Genomic DNA, 21533 nt, shown 5'->3' with positions numbered 1-21533 from the left:
CTTTACAAAAATCTGTGGTACACAAACTGAAAATGTGACAACAGCGTAAAATAAATTGAATATCAACATAAATAACACCAGGGGACAGAGTCCTGATTGTATTTACTCATTTTCATATTTAATAAAAACTCAAACTTTAAAATGCAAATGGTTTATTCTGTGGAAGCTTCAGAGTGCTGCAGATCATTAATGAAGATATTGAACAATACTGGCCCCAGGACCGACTCTTGGGGCACTCCGCTAGATACCGGCTGCCAACTAGACATGGAGCCATTGATCACTACCCATTGAACCCGACAATCTAGCCAACTTTCTACACACCTTATAGTGCATCCATCCAGCCCATACTTCTTTAACTTGCTGACAAGAATACTGTGAGAGACCGTATCAAAAGCTTTGCTAAAGTCGAGGAATAACACATCCACTGCTTTCCCTTCATCCACAGAACCAGTTATCTCATCATAGAAGGCAATTAGGTTAGTCAGGCATGACTTTCCCTTGGTGAATCCATGCTGACTGTTCCTGATCACTTTCCTCTCGTCTAAGTGCTTCAGAATTGATTCCTTGAGGACATGCTCCATGATTTTTCCGGGGACTGAGGTGAGGCTGACCGGCCTGTAGTTCCCAGGATCATCCTTCTTCCCTTTTTTAAAGATGGGCACTACATTAGCCTTTTTCCAATCTTCCGGGACTTCCCCCGATCGCCATGAGTTTTCAAAGATAATGGCCAATGGCTCTGCAATCACATCCGCCAATTCCTTTAGCACTCTCGGATGCAACGCATCCGGCCCCATGGACTTGTGCACGTCCAGTTTTTCTAAATAGTCCCGAACCACTTCTTCCTTCACAGAGGGCTGGCCACCTCCTCCCCATGCTGTGCTGCCCAGTGCAGTAGTCTGGGAGCTGACCTTGTTCGTGAAGACAGAGGCAAAAAAAGCATTGAGTACGTTAGCTCATGACGGGCACTGCTCAAAATGGAGAATCGCATGCTGGGCCTTGTAATCACTTCATTAAACATGAAGGTAGCCTTTGGGCACATTTTAAAACAACAAGCTTCACTATAGTCACTTTTTTTTTTTAAGAGCAAGAAGTTCATCTTTATCACCACAATATGTTTAAGCAACTTTTTTTTCCTTCAGTTTAACTCTTTTTCTCAAATTTCCTAAAGTTCAAGGTACTGTACCAACTTAATTTTTGCTCAAAATTCACATGCTGTAAAACAAACTTTTACAAAACCCCAAATTAATAGAAATGTTGGCAAGATTTTTTTAATTCCAATGGAAATTTGTATTTAAATAAAGTTTTCTACTGTATTTGCAAACAAAATATGGCAGTAGAAGGACCTGAAAGTGAAAATGACTTCAATCAATCATTACTGAATGTACTGAGAAAAATGCAAAAGGGAAACAAACAGCACAAAAAATGAAGAAACCTGATATTCAGTTTTAATAAAGTAGTTATTGATGAGAGAGAAAAGTATTTGTTTACAACATATGATTTTAAAGAGAGTGGTCACTTTGGATGGGCTATTACCAGCAGGAGAGTGAGTTTGTGTGTGGGGGAGGCGGAGGGTGAGAAAACCTGGATTTGTGCTGGAAATGGCCCAACTTGATGATCACTTTAGATAAGCTATTACCAGCAGGAGAATGGGGTGGGAGGAGGTATTGTTTCATGGTGTCTGTGTATATAATGTCTTCTGCAATTTCCACAGTATGCATCCGATGAAGTGAGCTGTAGCTCACGAAAGCTCATGCTCAAATAAATTGGTTAGTCTCTAAGGTGCCACAAGCACTCCTTTTCTTTTTATGATTTTTAAGTTTCCCATATTACTTCAATTTAATGATTGATTATAAAATCCCTGTTGATATTAGTATTAATACCTAATACTATTACTAGGGATGCAAATATGATCGCTTTTCCCAGCTGCAGCTGCCCATTTACTCAGTATTCTCCTTCCTCCATGCATCACTATCCTGTTGGGATCCAGGAAGTGGGTGGGCGGAAGCCCGCCCACTGCTAAAGGACCTCCCCCTAGCCCAAGGGGAGAATCCACAGGTCCGGAATTCCAAATAATTATGGGGGACAACTAAGGAGATAACAGGAATGGTAGTGAGGTCACAGGGCTAAATGAAGGGAACCTGACGGGGACACTAGCAGAGAACCCCAGACAGTGCCCACTGCTCCTCGAAGGCGTCAGGGAAGGCAGTGAATGCCGCCCAGAGGAACTCTGCCCAGATGCATGAATGGACGAAGGAGCAGAAATAGCCCCTACAGTCGCAGGAAACCCCGTTGGCCAACCTCCTCTCCCTGGTTTTGTAGATTGCCATTTTGGCCAGGGCTAGGAGGAGGTTGACAAGGAGTTCCCGCGACTTAGTGGGGCCACAGATAGGGAATGCGTAGATGAATAGGTGAGGGGGAAAGTGCAACCAGAAACATAAGAATATATTCAAGAGGAACCGGAATAGGGGCTGCAACCTGGCATACTCCAGGTATAGATGCGCCAGGGTCTCCTTCATGCCACAGAAGGGGCAGGTGTCTGGGAGGGGAGTTGTCAAGGTTCCTCCCCCACTCTGAACTCTAGGGTACAGATGTGGGGACCTGCATGAAAAAACCCCCTAAGCTTATCTTTACCAGCTTAGGTCAAAACTTCCCCAAGGTACAAAATATTACACCCGTTATCCTTGGAATGGCCGCTACCACCACCAAACTAATACTGGTTACTGGGGAAGAGCTGTTTGGACGCGTCTTTCCCCCCAAAATACTTCCCAAAACCTTGCACCCCACTTCCTGGACAAGGTTTGGTAAAAAGCCTCACCAATTTGCCTAGGTGACTACAGACCCAGACCCTTGGATCTTAAGAACAATGAACAATCCTCCCAACACTTGCACCCCCCCTTTCCTGGGAAATGTTGGATAAAAAGCCTCACCAATTTGCATAGGTGACCACAGACCCAAACCCTTGGATCTGAGAACCATGAAAAAGCATTCAGTTTTTACAAGAAGACTTTTAATAAAAAATAGAAGTAAATAGAAATAAAGAAATCCCCCCTGTAAAATCAGGATGGTAGATATCTTACAGGGTAATTAGATTCAAAACATAGAGAACCCCTCTAGGCAAAACCTTAAGTTACAAAAAAGATACACAGACAGAAATAGTTATTCTATTCAGCACAATTCTTTTCTCAGCCATTTAAAGAAATCATAATCTAACACATACCTAGCTAGATTACTTACTAAAAGTTCTAAGACTCCATTCCTGTTCTGTCTCTGGCAAGAGCAGCACACAGACAGACACAAACCCTCTGTTTGTCCCCCTCCTCCCAGCTTTTGAAAGTATCTTGTCTCCTCATTGGTCATTTTGGTCAGGTGCCAGCGAGGTTACCTTTAGCTTCTTAACCCTTTACAGGTGAGAGGAGCTTTCCCCTGGCCAGGAGGGATTTCAAAGGGGTTTACCCTTCCCTTTATATTTATGACACGCCCCCCAAATCTCAGCTAGGGTGAAACACTGGCTGGGATTTCTTCCTGGAGCTCTAGGAAAAACAGAGTTAATAAGACACATGCATCTCTAAATATACTACCAAGTACATAAAGACTAACAATATTTTCCACATCTCAAGGACGATTTTAACCAGTTGATTCTGGGAAACTTTCACGGGAGAGTGCATCAGCCACTTTGTTAGAAGCTCCTGAGATGTGTTGGATGTCGAAATCAAAATCTTGGAGAGCTAAACTCCACCGAAGAAGTTTTTTGTTAGTTTCTTTGACGGTGTGAAGCCACTGTAGTGCAGCATGGTCGGTTTGCAGGTGGAAACGCCGTCCCCAAACATATGGGCGTAGCTTTTCCAGAGCGTAGACAATGGCATAACATTCTTTTTCAGTGACTGACCAGTTGCTTTCCCTCTCAGACAGTTTTTTGCTGAGAAACACTACAGGGTGGAATTCTTGATCAGGTCCTTTCTGCATTAAAACTGCTCCCACACCACGCTCGGATGCATCTGTGGTTACTAGGAACGGTTTGTCAAAGTCTGGGGCCCTTAGTACAGGGTCAGACATGAGTGTCGTTTTAAGCTTGTTAAAGGCCTTCTGACACTTTCCGGTCCACTGAACAGCATTTGGCTGTTTCTTTTTGGTTAGGTCTGTCAGTGGGGCAGCGATTTGGCTGTAGTGCGGTACAAAGCATCTGTAATAACCGGCCAAGCCTAAGAAGGATTGAACCTGTTTCTTTGACTTTGGGACAGGCCACTTTTGGATAGCATCCACTTTGGCCTGTAGGGGGCTGATAGTTCCTTGACCCACCTGGTGTCCAAGGTAAGTCACTCTGTTTAGGCCTATTTGACACTTCTTAGCCTTAACAGTTAGTCCTGCCTCCCTTATGCGCTCAAGGACTTTTTGTAGATGTTCCAGGTGGTCTGCCCAGGAATCCGAAAATATGGCCACGTCGTCAAGGTAGGCGACTGCATATTCTCCTAATCCCGCTAGGAGACCATCTACAAGTCTTTGGAAAGTGGCGGGTGCATTTCGCAGCCCGAAAGGGAGTACATTAAATTCATACAGCCCGAGATGTGTGATGAAGGCTGACCTTTCCTTGGCAGATTCATCTAGCGGTACCTGCCAGTACCCCTTGGTTAAGTCCAAGGTAGAGATGAACTGGGCCCGTCCCAGTTTCTCTAATAGTTCATCTGTGCGTGGCATTGGATAGTTGTCTGGGCGAGTTACAGCATTTAGCTTACGGTAGTCCACGCAAAAACGTATTTCCCCATCTGGTTTGGGAACTAGAACCACTGGAGATGCCCATGCACTTTCAGAGGGGCGGATTACCCCCATCTGTAACATATCCTGGATCTCCCGTTCTATAGCAGTTTTAGCTTGAGGAGACACCCGGTAAGGTTGGACCCTAATTGGGTGAGCATTACCTGTGTCAATGGAGTGGTATGCCCGTTCAGTCAGTCCTGGGGTGGCTGAGAACGTTGGCACGTAGCTAGTGCACAGCTCCTGGATCTGCTGTCGCTGCATACGCCCAAGGGTCATGGAGAGGTTCACCTCTTCCACACCACCACCACATTTCCCTTCGTAGTAAACACCTTCAGGCCACTCAGCGTCGTCTCCTCCCTGGGCTGTAAACTGACAAACCTTTAATTCTCTGGATCGATTAGAAGAGCTGAGAGGCGGTGGGTTGCTCCGTGCCGCCGTCCAAGCTCTCTGGAGGCTTTCATCTGCTTCCTGTTCGGTCTGGAACTGTTCCCTTGATGCTGGAGACATCAGTTCCTCATGGGATTGTGGACCTAGGCTTGGTCCCTCTGGAAGCGATATAGGGGATGGAGCTGTTTCTGTTGACTGTGAACCGCTCTCCGCTGGTGCACTATGTTGGGATTCAGGCTCCGGCTGAGCCTCTTGGGTCGGGTTATCGGCTGCTGCCAGTTCAGGTTCGGTGGGGCCTTCTGGTGTTGAGGTTGCAAGTACTGGATTCAGTGCTGACACGGGGTCTGGTGTTGGTTGTTCGGCTGGTTCCGGTTCTAGGACTGGTTCCGTCTGGGTCTCTGGGACTGGATCCACTACTGCTGTTGCAGACATTGGCCTGGGGTCCGGGTCCATCACCTCTGACTGGGTCCTGATAGAAGTTTCCGGAACAGAGCTAGGCCTCACGGCTTGTTTAGCCTGGCTGCGGGTGACCATTCCCACCCTCTTGGCCTGCTTCACATGGTTGGCCAAGTCCTCCCCCAACAGCATGGGGATGGGATAATCATCATAGACTGCAAAAGTCCACATTCCTGACCAGCCCTTGTACTGGACAGGTAACTTGGCTGTAGGCAAATTGAAAGAGTTGGACTTGAAGGGTTGAATCGTCACTTGGATCTCTGGGTTGATTAAATTGGGGTCCACTAAGGAAGCATGGATAGCTGACACTTGTGCTCCGGTGTCCCTCCACGCGGTGACCTTCTTCCCGCCCACACTCACAGTTTCCCTCCGCTCCAAGGGTATCTGGGAGGTATCTGGGCCTGTGGACCTCTGGTGTGATTCCGGTACAATGAACTGTAATCTGTTGGGGTTCTTGGGGCAGTTGGCCTTTACATGCCCCAGCTCGTTACACTTAAAACATCGTCCAGCTGATGGGTCACTGGGGCGAGGAGGGTTGCTGGAGAACGGGGTGGTGGGACGATAAGGGGTCTGGAGGGTTCTTTGGGAGGTAGGTGGGGCTTTGGGCGGCCCCCGGTAATAGGGTGTGGTCTGGGGTGGTCCCTTCTGGTCTCCGCTCCAACTGCGACCAGTTTTCTTCTTCTCTGCCACCTCCACCCATCTGGCTCCAATCTCTCCTGCCTCAATTACAGTTTTGGGTTTCCCATCTAGGATGTATCTTTCTATTTCCTCAGGAACACCCTCTAAGAATTGTTCCATTTGCATTAGGAAGGGCAAATTTACTGGAGATTCAACACTTGCTCCTGATATCCAGGCATCCCAATGTTTCACAATGTGGTAGGCATGTCGGGTAAATGACACGTCTGGTTTCCACCTTAGGGCTCTGAACCTCCGACGAGACTGCTCGGGTGTTATCCCCATTCTGACTCTCGCCTTGGATTTAAACAGTTCATACTTGTTCATGTGTTCTTTAGGCATTTCAGCTGCCACCTCAGCTAAGGGTCCACTGAGCTGCGGCCTCAGCTCTACCATGTATTGGTCAGTAGAGATGTTGTACCCAAGGCAGGCCCTTTCGAAGTTTTCTAGGAAGGCCTCAGTATCATCGCCTGCCTTGTAGGTGGGGAACTTTCTGGGATGGGAAGTGGTACCTGGAGAAGGATTGCTAGGGTTTGTTGGTATATTCTGCTGGGCCTTTATCCTCTCCACCTCCTCCACATGCTTTCTCTCTTTTTCCTTCTCCTCCTCCACATGCTTCCTCTCTTTTTCCTTCTCCTCCTCCACATGCTTCCTCTCTTTTTCCTTCTCCTCCTCCACATGCTTCCTTGCCTCCATTTCCCTCTTGTGGGCAGCCTCCTGTACCTCCTTCTCCAGCCGCATGAGTTCTATCTGTCTTTCATGTTCCCTTTGTCTTTCCTCAGCCTGAAATTTGGCTAATTCCAGCTGTAGTTGAGCTGAGGATTTGGTCATTCTAACCTCTCTGTTTTTAACTAACTTTACACCTGAGGTTTAGAAATAAACAAACAAAACTTGGCTGTAAAATTTTGCTGTGCTGCAATAGAATACCTATTCTCTGATAGTGATTGTCAGCCTACAGAAAAAGACAATTCCCTTGTCTCTGCTCTGGGCCCAAATTAAAGCAAAAAACCTCCAACTGCTTGGAAACCTGCTTACCCAGCCCAAAGAAAAAGCAAATGGGTAGAACACACACCCCCTATTTACTTTTAGGAAGAAAAGAAAAAAAAACCTCTGGATTGGAAGATTTCCCTGCAGGAGTTAAGTACCCTGCCTCCAGGCAAAAAAACCTGCAATTCACAAGATAATCCCCTTTTGTCTCTGCTTGGCCACAAAGCAGAGAGAAACCAAGCTGCTTTCAGTTTCAAAGCTGCTTTCTGGACTTTCTTTCCAAAGAAAAAAAAATTTCCCTTTTTAAAATCTGTATTTCTAGTTCAAAAAATCTCAACTGGATCTCAAATGATTTCAGGTTAATCCCACCACTGTGCCACCATGTCAAGGTTCCTCCCCCACTCTGAACTCTAGGGTACAGATGTGGGGACCTGCATGAAAAAACCCCCTAAGCTTATCTTTACCAGCTTAGGTCAAAACTTCCCCAAGGTACAAAATATTACACCCGTTATCCTTGGAATGGCCGCTACCACCACCAAACTAATACTGGTTACTGGGGAAGAGCTGTTTGGACGCGTCTTTCCCCCCAAAATACTTCCCAAAACCTTGCACCCCACTTCCTGGACAAGGTTTGGTAAAAAGCCTCACCAATTTGCCTAGGTGACTACAGACCCAGACCCTTGGATCTTAAGAACAATGAACAATCCTCCCAACACTTGCACCCCCCCTTTCCTGGGAAATGTTGGATAAAAAGCCTCACCAATTTGCATAGGTGACCACAGACCCAAACCCTTGGATCTGAGAACCATGAAAAAGCATTCAGTTTTTACAAGAAGACTTTTAATAAAAAATAGAAGTAAATAGAAATAAAGAAATCCCCCCTGTAAAATCAGGATGGTAGATATCTTACAGGGTAATTAGATTCAAAACATAGAGAACCCCTCTAGGCAAAACCTTAAGTTACAAAAAAGATACACAGACAGAAATAGTTATTCTATTCAGCACAATTCTTTTCTCAGCCATTTAAAGAAATCATAATCTAACACATACCTAGCTAGATTACTTACTAAAAGTTCTAAGACTCCATTCCTGTTCTGTCTCTGGCAAGAGCAGCACACAGACAGACACAAACCCTCTGTTTGTCCCCCTCCTCCCAGCTTTTGAAAGTATCTTGTCTCCTCATTGGTCATTTTGGTCAGGTGCCAGCGAGGTTACCTTTAGCTTCTTAACCCTTTACAGGTGAGAGGAGCTTTCCCCTGGCCAGGAGGGATTTCAAAGGGGTTTACCCTTCCCTTTATATTTATGACAGGAGTGAACCACGCCAAGTACACACCTCTGCTCATGGCTCTGTGAAGGAGCCGTCAGCTGATGTCCCTAGTGGGCCTCAGCACCAGGGTGGAATATAGGCTGGCCCACCAGGGCTCCTCACCCTCCAGAGGTGACAGGAGGTCCCGCCACTTTGTGTCAAGGCAGGAGGGTGAGGATCTGAAGAGTGCAGAGCACGAGCGGGTACAGATGTTTTCTTGGCACGGTCTGGAACCGAACCGGCTGCAACTAGTGCAGCTGGCTCACGGTAAAGGGGCATGATGGTCAGGAAGGTCCACAGGGCAGGGGCCCATTGAAAAGGTCCAGAGGGGCTGGGGTGGAGGGTGGGCAGGCAGGGTGTACCCTCTCGCAGGACCCAGTCAAGGAAAACCCGAGCAGTGGGAGATAAAGCGGCCCTCACCTCCTGAAGTACGTGCCGGGTCAGTACTAGGCCTGGAGAGCCCTATGTGCCAAGCGAGTGTCAGGGGATCCAGCCAGTCTCCCCAGTCGTAGTGCAGGAGGTCTCCAACTCTGATGACTTCCGCCAGGACCAACCTCTGGCGCACCAAGGGGGACTCCACCACCTGCACACAGAGCTGGGGGTTCTGTAGCAGGGGCTCCACGAGGAGATCCACCCCCTCGGTGGCCGCCACGGACCTAGTCCATGCATCACTATGGTAGACCGTTAAAAAAACAGGTAGATTAAGGCATCAAGTTAAGACTAATCTTCAAGTAAGTCTTAGGATGAGAAACTTATAGAAAACTGACAATCACCACAGTTTGAAAAGATGTTTAGTAGATGTTTAGGAGTTTAGTTGTACAGCCTCTCTTCTGCACTCAGCCTATTTTTATAGTGACACAAGAACATGAGCCAGAACAGCTAAAAATATTGGAAGCCATGAATACCAAGTAAACAATCTGACAGATCAAATGTTGGTCAGTCATAATGTGGATTTACTTCCCACTATCGCTACTGTGATCAAAATGATTAGATAAAGAATATAAATTCTAGATTTCATATCCAGTCAGACAGTCCTTTACAGGAATATACTACAGTGGCCTAGAGTCTACTGTTGGATGTCTTAACAGTGAAAATATTGATGTGAAATGAATTATAAGAATATGGTAGACAGAAAAAAATTAGGGAAAATATATACAAAAATGGAACATAGTGTTTAAAATCATATTTAATTCAACTCCTTGTGAAGGTCAATAAATTACAGAGACATTTTGACTTTTTAAACAACTATTAAAGCTAGTTCTTTAGCTTTCCAAAGTTTTGATGGCACATACCACAGGTAACTTGCCAGGGAAACCAAAATTCACATTTAATTTGCATAAATATTTAAATGTGAAAAATGAGGTGAAATTCACCATTGGGCAGATTTGCACAAGACCCTCCACAATATGGTGCACAGGGCCAGAATCAATTTAACCCTAAATGCATACTATTACATTTGCTTGCATTTGAAACCTGCCTGATAAATTAAAAGAAATTGCTTTACTGAGTTCAACAGCAATACAAACCTGCAGTGATCTGCTTTTTCTTCCCTCTTTGTTATAGGAAGAAGTATTTGTTCTTACACTGAGCTTTGGGCATCCAGACTTGACCAGAACACGTCGTCACATAAGATTTTTGCCTCAGTTGCCCGAAATGCCTTACCAAGCCCTAATTGGCAATCTGCAGAAAAACCTCAAAAAGGGTTTTAAATTCACCAAAATTTTAAATTGCTTAATTGAATATAAAATGAGTGGTGGTAGTGTCAGGACCCTTTGGCATGCTTAGCATAGTAATTAGTTTTAAGAATAAAGCTTTAATTAAATAAAAATTAAGAATAATTTAAATTAGAAAATACAGTGATGGCAGCTATAGTATAGGATTACGTAATGTAAAGTGGGAAATCCCATAGGAATGCATGGGAGCCCACAGAAATGAATAGGGATGGTGCAATCAAGGCAAAGTATTGCATCACTTCCTGTGGGGAATGACTCAGCAAAACCCCATAGGAATACACGATAGCCCATAGAAACCAATGGGACGTCCAGACACGAAGTAGCTAGGGCTCATCCAAAGATCAGCTGAAAAACCTCATAAGAATGCATTGAGCCCGTAAAAGTCTGTGGAACAGAGGAGGAGTTTTTGGCAAGTGACTAATTAGCATATGCTAACCAGTAATTAACATATGCTAATAACTGGAAGCTGATTGGCTAAGCTTGAGTGCCACATGTCAATACACATGACAAATTAGCATATGCAAATCCCTGAAGGCTGATTGACTGAATTACAATAATAAAGTAATAGCTAATGAGCTGAACTCATATATAAAGGCAATAGCCGGCAGGCTAAAGCTCTGGACCAGGACCAGCAAGAGACTGGAGCTCTGCCAGACACCTGCAATGAAGAAAAGTGCTTAAAGAACAGCGGCTGCAGCATCAACAGAACCCAGCAAGGGAGAGGCTGCTTGAAAGGCAGTTACAGCAGCAGCCCACCCAGAATTCCAGGGTGGCCCCTGGCAATGGCCATTTCTGCCACCCGGCCAGCGGGAGGCTTCCGCAGCAGCCCAACAGCAGCAACCAACAGGCTTCTGTCTTTCCTGCGTGAGGTACTGCTTTCACCTAAGCGAAGCAGTCAGCAGGCGACCCAGCGGCCAGTGACAATGGGCAATAGCTATCAGTGCTCCCTAAATTTTGACAAAGCGAAGGACTTTTAGACAGTCTCAGAGGGAATCTTAAGAGGCCTCTAAGTCAAAATCTTTTTCTATTAAACATCCTTGAGCGTATGTGTTTTAAGTATAAATAAAGTTGAATACCTGTGGTTTGAGTGAGATCTCCCAACCCATTTGGTACCTGCCACGCCAACATGTACTAGATGTTTAATTTTAAGTGATTAATATTAGGGCTATCAATTAATCGCAGTTAACTCACGCGATTAACTCAAAAAATTAACTGCGATTAAAAAAATTAATCGCACTGTTAAACGATAGAATACCAATTGAAATTTATTAAATATTTTGGGATGTTTTTCTACATTTTCAAATATATTGATTTCTATTACAACACAGAATACAAAGTGTACAGTGCTCACTTTATATTATTTTTTATTACAAATATTTGCACTGTAAAAATGATAAAAATACTATTTTTAATTCACCTCATAGAAGTACTGAAGTGCAATCTCTTTACCGTGAAAGTGTAACTTATAAATGTAGATTTTTTTGTTACATAACTGCACTCAAAAACAAAACAATGTAAAACTTTAGAGCCTACAAGTCCACTCAGTCCTACTTCTTGTTCAGCCAATTGCTAAGACAAACAATTTGCTCTACATTTACGGGAGATACTGCTGCCTGCTTCTTATTTACAATGTCACCTGAAAGTGAGAACAGGCATTCGCATGGCACTTTTGTAGCCGGTGTTGCAAGATATTTACGGGCCAGATATGCTAAATATTCATATGCCCCTACATGCTTCGGCCACCATTCCAGAGGACATGCTTCCATGCTGATGATGCTTGTTAAAAAAAATGCATTAATATGTGACTGAACTCCTTGGAGGAGAATTGTATGTCTCCTGTTCTGTTTTACCCACATTCTGCCATGTACTTCATGTCATAGCAGTCTCGGATGATGACCCAGCATGTTCATTTTAAGAACACTTTTACAGATTTGACAAAACGCAAAAAAGGTACCAATGTGAGATTTCTAAGGATAGATACAGCACTTGACCCAGGGTTTAAAAATCTGAAGTGCCTTCCAAAATCTGAGAGGGACGAGGTGTGGAGTATGCTTTCAGACACCTTAAAAGAGCAACACGCTGATGCAGAAACTACAGAACCCAAACCACCAAAAAAGAAAATCAGCCTTCCACTGGTGGCATCTGACTCAGTTGATGAAAATGAACATGCATCGGTCAGCTCTGCTTTGGATAGTTATCGAGCAAACCCGTCATCAGCATGGATATGTCTTCTGGAATGGTGGCTGAAGCATGAAGGGACATATGAATCTTTACCACAACAGGCACATAAATATCTTGTGATGCCAGCTACAACAGTGCCACGTGGAAGCCTGTTTTCACTTTCAGGTGACACTGTAAACAAGACGCGGGCAGCATTATCTCCTGCAAATTGTAACCAAACTTGTTTGAGCAATTGGCTGAACAAGAAGTAGGACTGAGTGGACTTGTAGGCTCTAAAATGTTACATTGTTTTATTTTTGAATGCAGGGGCTTTTTTTGCACATAATTCTATATTTGTAAGATCGACTTTCATTATAAAAAGATTGCACTAAAGTACTTGTATTAGGTTTTAATCAAAATAAATATAAAATGAGCACTGTACACTTTGTATTCTGTGTTCTAATTGAAATCAATATATTTGAAAATGTAGAAAACATCCAAAAATATTTAAATAAATGGTATTTATTATTGTTTAATCGCATGATTAATTTGTTTAATCTCTTGACAGCCCTAATTGGTATATGTAATAATATTGTTATAAGGTATAGAGTACTAAGTGAATGATCGTATTGTTATATGTGATAGTTAATTGAAACTGTAATGGTAGGGCTGTGTCTTTATTTGCCACGCCGCTTCATGTTTATACTGTAACTCTATTACAGTAACTTCTCGCTTAACGTTGTAGTTATGTTCCTGAAAAATGTGACTTTAAGCGAAATGATCTTAAGCAAATCCAATTTCCCCATAAGAATTAATGTAAATGAGGGGGTTAGGTTCCAGGGAAATTTTTTTCACCAGACAAGACAATTTTTTATATATATACACACACACACACTATAAGTTTTAAACAACTTAATACTGCTACACTGCAATGATGATTGTGAAGCTTGGTGGAGGTGGTGAAGTCAGAACGTGGGATCTTTCCCAGGGAATGCCTTACCGCTAAATGATGAACTCGCAATCAGCTGAGCACTCAAGGGTCAACCCATTGTTGTTAATGTAGCCTCACACTCTACAAGGCAGCACAAATGGAGGGAGGGGAGACAGCATGGCAGACAGAGACACACACTCTGTGTGTATGTGACACAGAGAGAGAGAGAGAGAGATTTACATTGCCCCTTTACATACGCTGACCCCGCTCTAAGTACACTGCCTTTTTAAAGTAGATCAGCAAGTTGAGATAGAAGCTGCTGCCAGGAAGCTCCCTCTGTCCTGAGCCTTGTGTCGTTCCCCGCCCCGCTCTATGGAAATGGGATAAGCGGGGTACAGGATCAGGGGGGAGGGGGACATCCTGACATTAGCCCCTCCCCCCCACATGGCAAGCAGAAAGCAGCTCTAAGGCAGAGGGCAAGAGCAGCATATGTCAGTGGGACAGCAGGAAGGACAGCTGAACTGCAATTGATAGCCTGCTGGGTGGCTGCTGCACAAGGAACTTAGGGGAGTGGGGGAGCTGATAGGGAAGCTGCCAGTCCACCCTGGTTCCAAGCCCCCACCAGCTAGCTCCAAGGGGCTGCTCTTCCTGCAAACAGTGGACAAAGCAGGCGGCTGCCAAATGACGTTATAAGGGAGCATTGTGCAACTTTAAACTAGCATGTTCTCTAATTGATCAGCAACATAATGAAACAACGTTAACCAGAACGACTTTAAGTGAGGAGTTACTGTACCTCTATCTCTACTCTTTTACTGTAACTATTCACTTCTAAATAAATATTTTTGTTTTCGAATACTTTGTTGTCTAATCTTGGAGGGCTGTATCCCTGTCCTTCAAAGGAAAGTTAGCTAGCTGCTACTTTCCCAGGAAAATCACTTACGGTAGGCCACAACCTTTCATACCAAAATAGATAAATTGGAAATAAAGGTTTTAAATTAAAAGCAGTGATTCTAAAGTAACATCATTGGCTTAATATAATTGAACCAAAATCTTCTGGTAACAACATAGGAGAAACAAAAACATTGTTTTCACAAATCTTCTTCTGAATCATTAACCTCACTCTTTCGAGGTAGTCTCCTAATACCAATTATTAAATCAATAGTGAGAAGGTTTGTAACACAATGAAGAACAGAAGCTACTAACTGATATTTACAATACACTGATTCTAGACCTTGGTGATGCACGGGCAGCTGCTGATTAGTTTGAAGTGCACTAATGGCTTTGAAATAGACCTGAGTAAAACCGTTCTCTTTTGTTGTCTTGTAAAGGATTTTTGGAATGCTTAGCAATGCATCAGCAATTACAGTAGAAATAACAGCTATTTTTGGTTGTTGACATTGTTTTGCATAGGAATGGAGATAATAATGTAACAGGATCTCAAAGTTACCTCCAACTGGCAAAACTGACCCTGCCTGTATGACCAAGTTGGTGTAACTTTGGACTGTGTGTTTATAACTCTTCTCATACTTAAACGGAACTATACGATTGCCTGGTTTCCAGTACTCCTTAGCAGCGTTCAGCTGTTTGGACACAACTGATGTACTGGTGTTTTCTATAGCTGTCATAGCATCATTACAAATCCTGTGGTTGTTGACAGCTGGCTCACTCTTATTCTTTACCCACATTTCACTTGGATGCTTGCATTTCAGTGGCGGTTTCTGTAACTCTCTTCCAGAACTACCTCTGTCAATCAGAGCTGAAAACGTAAGATCACTCTCTAATTCTACAATGGGCATGGCTAGAACTGAGGATTTTTGTAAGTCTGTTTGATTACATGATGGATTTTCACCTACCCATGAAGAAGAGTCTATAAACTGTTTTTCTGTTTCAGCCATAGATGTTTTTAGTTGTTGGTCAGTGACCTTTTCCCTATTACAAGAAATATTCTCCATTATGAGTTTTTGCGGAGTAGCTGAATGTTGCCAACTACAATGTACAGCTTTTGATGCATTATTTGGGTTTTCAGGTTGTGCTTTACATCTGTTACTCAGATCAACTGCTTTAAATAGTTGCTGTAACATTTTAAATGCTCCATGAAAAGCAGAGGCATGCAGTTCAGTGACACCATGCACTGGTCCACAAAAGATTACACAATGAGGCTGAAAGGCACATGTCCTTGTCAAACCAAGATGAACATATCTCTTGGAGCCAAGTACAAGAGGCCGACAAAATTTTGCCATCATGGTTTCAGTGATCTCACCACGTATATTGTCCCAAGTAGGTATAAAAGGTGAGATACCTGTGGTCTTGCAGAGAAGAGAGATTTCTTCTGATGATAAACACTCTACAATAGATATACCACTTATTTTTGCATAGTAACTAACTATTTCCTGTTGTTTCACACTTGACAATAATACTTTTATATTGTTGTTCTTCAAGTATTTCATTATAGCTTCTGTTCTTTTTGTAATCCAGACTTGGGATGCCTGACACTCAATTTCCGCATTTACGACAAACTCTAAACCAGAGGCAGAAAGAGCAGAGTGGATCGATTCTGTTACAATTAACATTCTTATGTCCCCATCTGCTGGACAGTACACAGCAAAATCTCTGTGAAGAACAAGTCCCTCTAAGATCCTGGAATTTGAAACAGGAAGACCTGTTACAGCAGAATGCAATTCTACAAAATATTCATTCACTAAATTCAGCATTTCATTTCTACCATTTTTGAAAGGTATACACCTGTAATAAAAATCACAACTCAATTGGGAAAGAAGCTTCTGATGACTATTTCCTATTCTTCCACAAAAGTAAGCTTCGAATATTGACTCCATTGTGTCCCTATGTATCTCTCCTTCCCAACTAGAAAAAGCAGATAAAAAATGTTTTCTTAGGTCTTGTGACATAATGTGGTCCAATATGTGAGTCTGAAATGTCATAAGAGACTGAGATATTTGCTTCAGACTGTGACAATGTTTTTCATATCTATCTCTCCTTTGAATATCTTCACAAAATGGAGATCCTTCACTTTTATCAAGAATTGCTTGAAGTCCTCTGAGTAAATTGGACAATAGGATGATGAATGTTTTAGCACCATCTCCAGTCATGCTGTGGTGCCTGGAGACACAAGCTACCATCATTCTGGTAGAAAAAGGAAAATAAAGTAAATTAAGGGCGGCTTTTACCAACACATTTTAATTAATAGTTTCAATTTATTAACAAAAGTGTTTCAACTATTCACTTTTCAAAAGATAATACTAGCCACTCATGACTCATGCTCCGTGTCTGTCACTGAGGTCATGGATTCTGCAACTTTCCAGGACTACTGTGACTTCTGAAGCAGCCCATGTAGCTGGCTTGGGAGCCACCTGGGCAGCACAGGCAGCCCCTGGGCCAGTCGCACCAGCTGCTGCTGGGGCAGTCTGCCCTCCTCCCATCCCCCCCAGCAGCAGGAGTTTCGGTGTGGGGGCTGGGTGTGCGGGGCGGTGCTTACCTGGGGAGGCTCCCCGGAAGGGCAACAGGAACGCCCCTCCCTCAGCTCCTAGCTCCACCTACTGCCTCCACCCGCAGGCACTGCCCCTGCAGCTCTCATTGGCTGCGGTTCCCAACCTGTGGGAGCTGCAGAAGCAGGGCTTGGGGCGGAGTGGAAGCAACATGTGGAGCTAGGAGTTGGAGATTGCTGCTTCCAAGGAGCTGAGTAGGGAACCTGCCCCTATCCCACCTCCTGAGGAGTCTCTGGGCCACACTCCCCCCCCCCCCCCCCCCCGCCCAAGTATCCGTGGCGCACCCACCCAAGTTTTAGTCAGGGGTATATAGTAAAAGTCACAGACAGATCATGGGCTATGAATTTTGTTTACTGCCCATGACTTTTACTAAAAACACCTGTGACTAAAACAGAGCCTTACTCATGACCCCCTGCAGGTTCTTCCAAAGTGTCATTTTAACAAATGGAAAGGTTTGCCCAGGGCTTGAAAGATAGGCCAGACCCAGAGGCAGGCACCAGTGACAGCCAAAGGCCACAGCATCCTAGCGAGAAGCCCAAACCCCTCCATGTCCCCAGGTGCTGCGAAAGGCGAGGACCCTGGCCTCTGCTGGGGGCAGGGCAGGGGGCTGTATTGCTCCCATCAGCGCCCGGCTCACGGAGGGGAGGATGAAGCTGGGTGGGTGTGAAGGGGTGTAACGCAGCCCCGGAACTGCTGGCAGACGCTGCTGTGCGGTCTCTGCCCAGGGCGAGCAGCTGCCCCTCGTTTCATGGATTTCTTTTCTCACTGCCGCCCGCCTGCTGCGAGGGCACCAGTCGCCACCGCTCTGCCCCCGTGGCCTGGGCCGGAGGAGGGACGTCCCAGAGCTTCACGGACCGGCTGCGGCCCGGGAATCCGGGACCCCCGCACAGGGGCGCTCGGCTCCGAGGCGCTGCAGGCCCGGCCCGCTCACGTCGCGGGCGTTTCGCAGCCACAAGCCACCGAAACGCGGAGGCGGCGCCGGCCGCCCCGAGAAGGCGCGGGAGGCAGGTACCCGCCCGGCGTTACCTGGCCGTGGGCGGGCCGAGGTTCAGCGCCTCCAGCACTCGCCTCCCGTCCCGCGTAAGCAGCATCTCTCCCGTGGGGCGCGTCAGGAGCACCTGCCCCCCGCGCGGCCCCACCGCGCCCCGCACCGCGCTCGCCAGCGCCTCGGCCTCCTGCACCAGCCGCCCCAAGTCCAGGGACGCCGCGGACGCCATGGAAACCGCCCGCCGCTGCGGATCTCCGGCGCCGTGACGCCATCACGTTGGAAGGCGGTAACGTGCCCAGTTCTGCCGTTCGGGGGGGGGGGGGGGGGGGCGGAGCACGCGGCCGCCTTTTCTAATTCGTGCCGCGTCTCCCAGAGGCCGAGCCTCGCTCTGAGCCGAGCCGCTCGTGAGTGGCGCGTGCGGGTCCGAGCGCCTCGGGGGAACGCGGACCTGGCCCTCCCGCTAGCAGCAGGCGATGCTGGGGCTCGCGTGGGACCGCCTGCCGCCGCGCACGTGTTAGCCGCGCGCTGGGAACCCGCTCCCGGGGGCAACACGGCGGGGACTGCGCGGGCTTAGGCCCTGGCTCACCTAACGCCGGGGAGGAACGGAAGCCGAGTCTCCTTTTAGCCAAGGTCCGTTTCTGGCGCTGCTGGGTGCGGGGAAAAGCTTGGAACGGTGACCCCCCCCCCCTGCAGCACAAAGGCTCACACCTGAGGGCAGCTCTAAAAAGGCCTCTACAAAGAGCGGATGTGTTGGGGCGCGACTTAGTGTTTGAACACTTGGCCTTGGCAACCCAGCGCTGGCAGGGGTGCCTGGTTGCTGACGGTATTTCAGAAATCCTGGACCGTTTCCGCAGCACGATGCTGTTCCTTACCCTCTCGGTGGTGGCTCGGTTCTGTCTCGCTTCACGGCGCTCAGCAGTCCCTTGCGACACAGCCATACGTGAACAGGAGAAATGGTGCCTTGTAGACAGGGACCATCATTAATTTCATTCTCCATAACAGTAGCATTCTTTGCAGGCCTTCCCTCTTATTACAAGGCACAAGACATCCATAGCCTATGCCGGGGTGGGCAAACTGCGGCCTGGGGGCCACATCCAGCCCCTCCAGGCATTTTAATCAGGCCTTTGAGGTACCACTGGGAAGTGGCATCTGGAGCTTCCTCCCTCCAGCCAGGGAGTAGGGCGAGGTCTTGCCCCACTTCGCACAGCTCCCAGAAGCAGCAGCATGTTCCCCCCTCTGGCTCCTACATGTAGAGGTAGCCAGGGGGCTCTGGGCACTTCCCCCACCCCAAGCGCTGCCCCCGCAGCTCCCATTGGCCAGGAACTGCAGCCAGTGGGAGCCACAGGGGTGGGCCTGTGGACAGGGCAGCACACACAGCTGCCTGCTGCACCTACATGTAGGAGCCAGAGGGGGGATATACTGCTATTTTTAAGAGCCGTTTGAGGTAAGTGCTGCCCGAGCCCTGATCCCCCTCCCATCATCCAAACCACTCAGTCCCAGCCCGGAGACCCTCCTGTACCCCTCCCCACGCCTTCTGGAACCTGCACCCCCAGGTGGAGCCATCCCTCACCCAACCCCTCATTTTGTGAGCATGGCCCACCATACAATTTCCATACCCAGATGTGGCCCTCAGGCCAAAAAGTTTGCCCACCCCTGCCCTATGCCCTTCCCAATTAACTTACTGCCAAAACTATTCAGTAGTAGAATTCAACAGCATCTCAAGATAATGGAGCTAAGCAAATTACAAACTACTCAAATGGACACTGTCATAAATATAAAGGAAAGGGTAAACCCCTTTAAAATCGCTCCTGGCCAGAGGAAAAAAACTTAGAAAGCCCACAGATCCATTTTTAGCTGCATATTTTAGCAAGCAAATGTCTGCTTTTGAGCTCCCTAATAGTTTGTACACACATGTTCAGGATCACTTTATCTCAATCTTAGAGAATAGGAGAAAGAGATAAAGTCTAGTAGACTTACCAGCACAAATAAACTGCTGAATATGAATCTTGATAGGCAAGCCTGCACACAAAGAGTAAATAGAAGACTTCCTCTTCCTCCCTCCAGCCACCACTCCCCCAAACTTTGTATCATCTGCAAATGTTATCAGAAATGATATTATGTTTTCTTCCATGTCATTCATTAGCATTGGGCCAAGAACCTATCCGTCTGGGACTCCACTACCTGTTTGATGATTCCCTATTTACAGGTTTCAGAGGAACAGCCGTGTTAGTCTGTATTCGCAAAAAGAAAAGGAGTACTTGTGGCACCTTAGCGACTAACCAATTTATTTGAGCATGAGCTTTCGTGAGCTACAGCTCGCTTCATCAGATGTATACCGTGGAAACTGCAGCAGACTTTATATACACACAGAGAATATGAAACAATACCAGCAGGACAGTGGGGTGGGAGGAGGTAATAGCTTACCTAAAGTGATCAACAGGTGGGCCATTTCCAGCACAAATCCAGGTTTTCTCACCCTCCACCCCCCACACAAATTCACTCTCCTGCTGGTGCTAGCCCATCCAAAGTGACAACTCTTTACATAATCAAGTCGGGCTATTTCCTGCATAGATCCAGGTTTTCTCACATCCCCCCCACCCCCATACACACACAAACTCACTCTCCTGCTGGTAATAGCTCATCTAAACTGACCACTCTCCAAGTTTAAATCCAAGTTAAACCAGAACATCTGGGGGGGGGGGGGGTAGGAAAAAACAAGAGGAAACAGGCTACCTTGCATAATGACTTAGCCACTCCCAGTCTCTATTTAAGCCTAAATTAATAGTATCCAATTTGCAAATGAATTCCAATTCAGCAGTTTCTCGCTGGAGTCTGGATTTGAAGTTTTTTTGTTTTAAGATAGCGACCTTCATGTCTGTGATTGCGTGACCAGAGAGATTGAAGTGTTCTCCGACTGGTTTATGAATGTTATAATTCTTGACAGCTGATTTGTGTCCATTTATTCTTTTACGTAGAGACTGTCCAGTTTGACCAATGTACATGGCAGAGGGGCATTGCTGGCACATGATGGCATATATCACATTGGTGGATGTGCAGGTGAACGAGCCTCTGATAGTGTGGCTGATGTTATTAGGCCCTGTGATGGTGTCCCCTGAATAGATATGTGGGCACAATTGGCAACGGGCTTTGTTGCAAGGATAAGTTCCTGGGTTAGTGGTTCTGTTGTGTGGTATGTGGTTGTTGGTGAGTATTTGCTTCAGGTTGCGGGGCTGTCTGTAGGCAAGGACTGGCCTGTCTCCCAAGACTTGTGAGAGTGTTGGGTCGTCCTTCAGGATAGGTTGTAGATCCTTAATAATGCGTTGGAGGGGTTTTAGTTGGGGGCTGAAGGTGGCTGGCTATGTAGACTCCCTCCTCAGGCCCTACGCTACCAGCACTCCCAGCTACGTTCGAGACACCACTGACTTCCTGAGGAAACTACAATCCTTCGGTGATCTTCCTGATAACACCATCCTGGCCACTATGGATGTAGAAGCCCTCTACACCAACATTCCACACAAAGATGGACTACAAGCCATCAAGAACACTATCCCCGATAATCTCACGGCTAACGTGGTGGCTGAACTTTGTGACTTTGTCCTTACCCATAACTATTTTACATTTGGGGACAATGTATACCTTCAGATCAGCGGCACTG

General features: G+C 46.2%; 1 protein-coding gene across 2 annotated transcripts; it reads right to left on the bottom strand.

Moving 5' to 3' along the window:
• Positions 1-102: 102 nt before the first annotated feature.
• On the bottom strand, positions 103-18120 carry BBS10 (Bardet-Biedl syndrome 10). Of its 2 annotated transcripts, XM_075124350.1 has the most exons (3): positions 17917-18120; positions 15241-16528; positions 103-908 (listed from the first exon to the last, which is right to left on the bottom strand). In XM_075124350.1, exons 1-3 carry the CDS (start codon positions 18105-18107, stop codon positions 153-155), a joined length of 2235 nt encoding a protein of 744 aa, XP_074980451.1. In that variant the 5' UTR covers positions 18108-18120; the 3' UTR covers positions 103-152. The 2 variants fall into 2 exon arrangements, with proteins under 2 accessions (XP_074980451.1, XP_048691673.1); XM_048835716.2 differs by lacking the exon at positions 103-908 and having other exon boundaries at positions 12687-16528.
• Between the last annotated feature and the right edge of the window lie 3413 nt (positions 18121-21533).

The sequence above is a fragment of the Caretta caretta genome, chromosome 1, assembly GCF_965140235.1.
Source record: "Caretta caretta isolate rCarCar2 chromosome 1, rCarCar1.hap1, whole genome shotgun sequence".
NCBI classification, from domain to species: Eukaryota; Metazoa; Chordata; order Testudines; family Cheloniidae; genus Caretta; species Caretta caretta.
The sequence above is the reverse complement of the archived record's forward strand: the minus strand, read 5'-3'. Positions and strand labels throughout refer to the sequence as shown.

What these genes read in the sequence shown, in the direction of transcription:
- BBS10 (XM_048835716.2), bottom strand. Translation starts at nt 18,107, where the DNA reads ATGGCGTCCGCGGCGTCCCTGGACTTGGGGCGGCTGGTGCAGGAGGCC. An exon ending in CTCGGCCCGCCCACGGCCAG is followed by an intron (nt 16,529 to 17,916) that starts GTAACGCCGGGC and finishes TTTTTCTACCAG; the next exon opens with AATGATGGTAGCTTGTGTCT.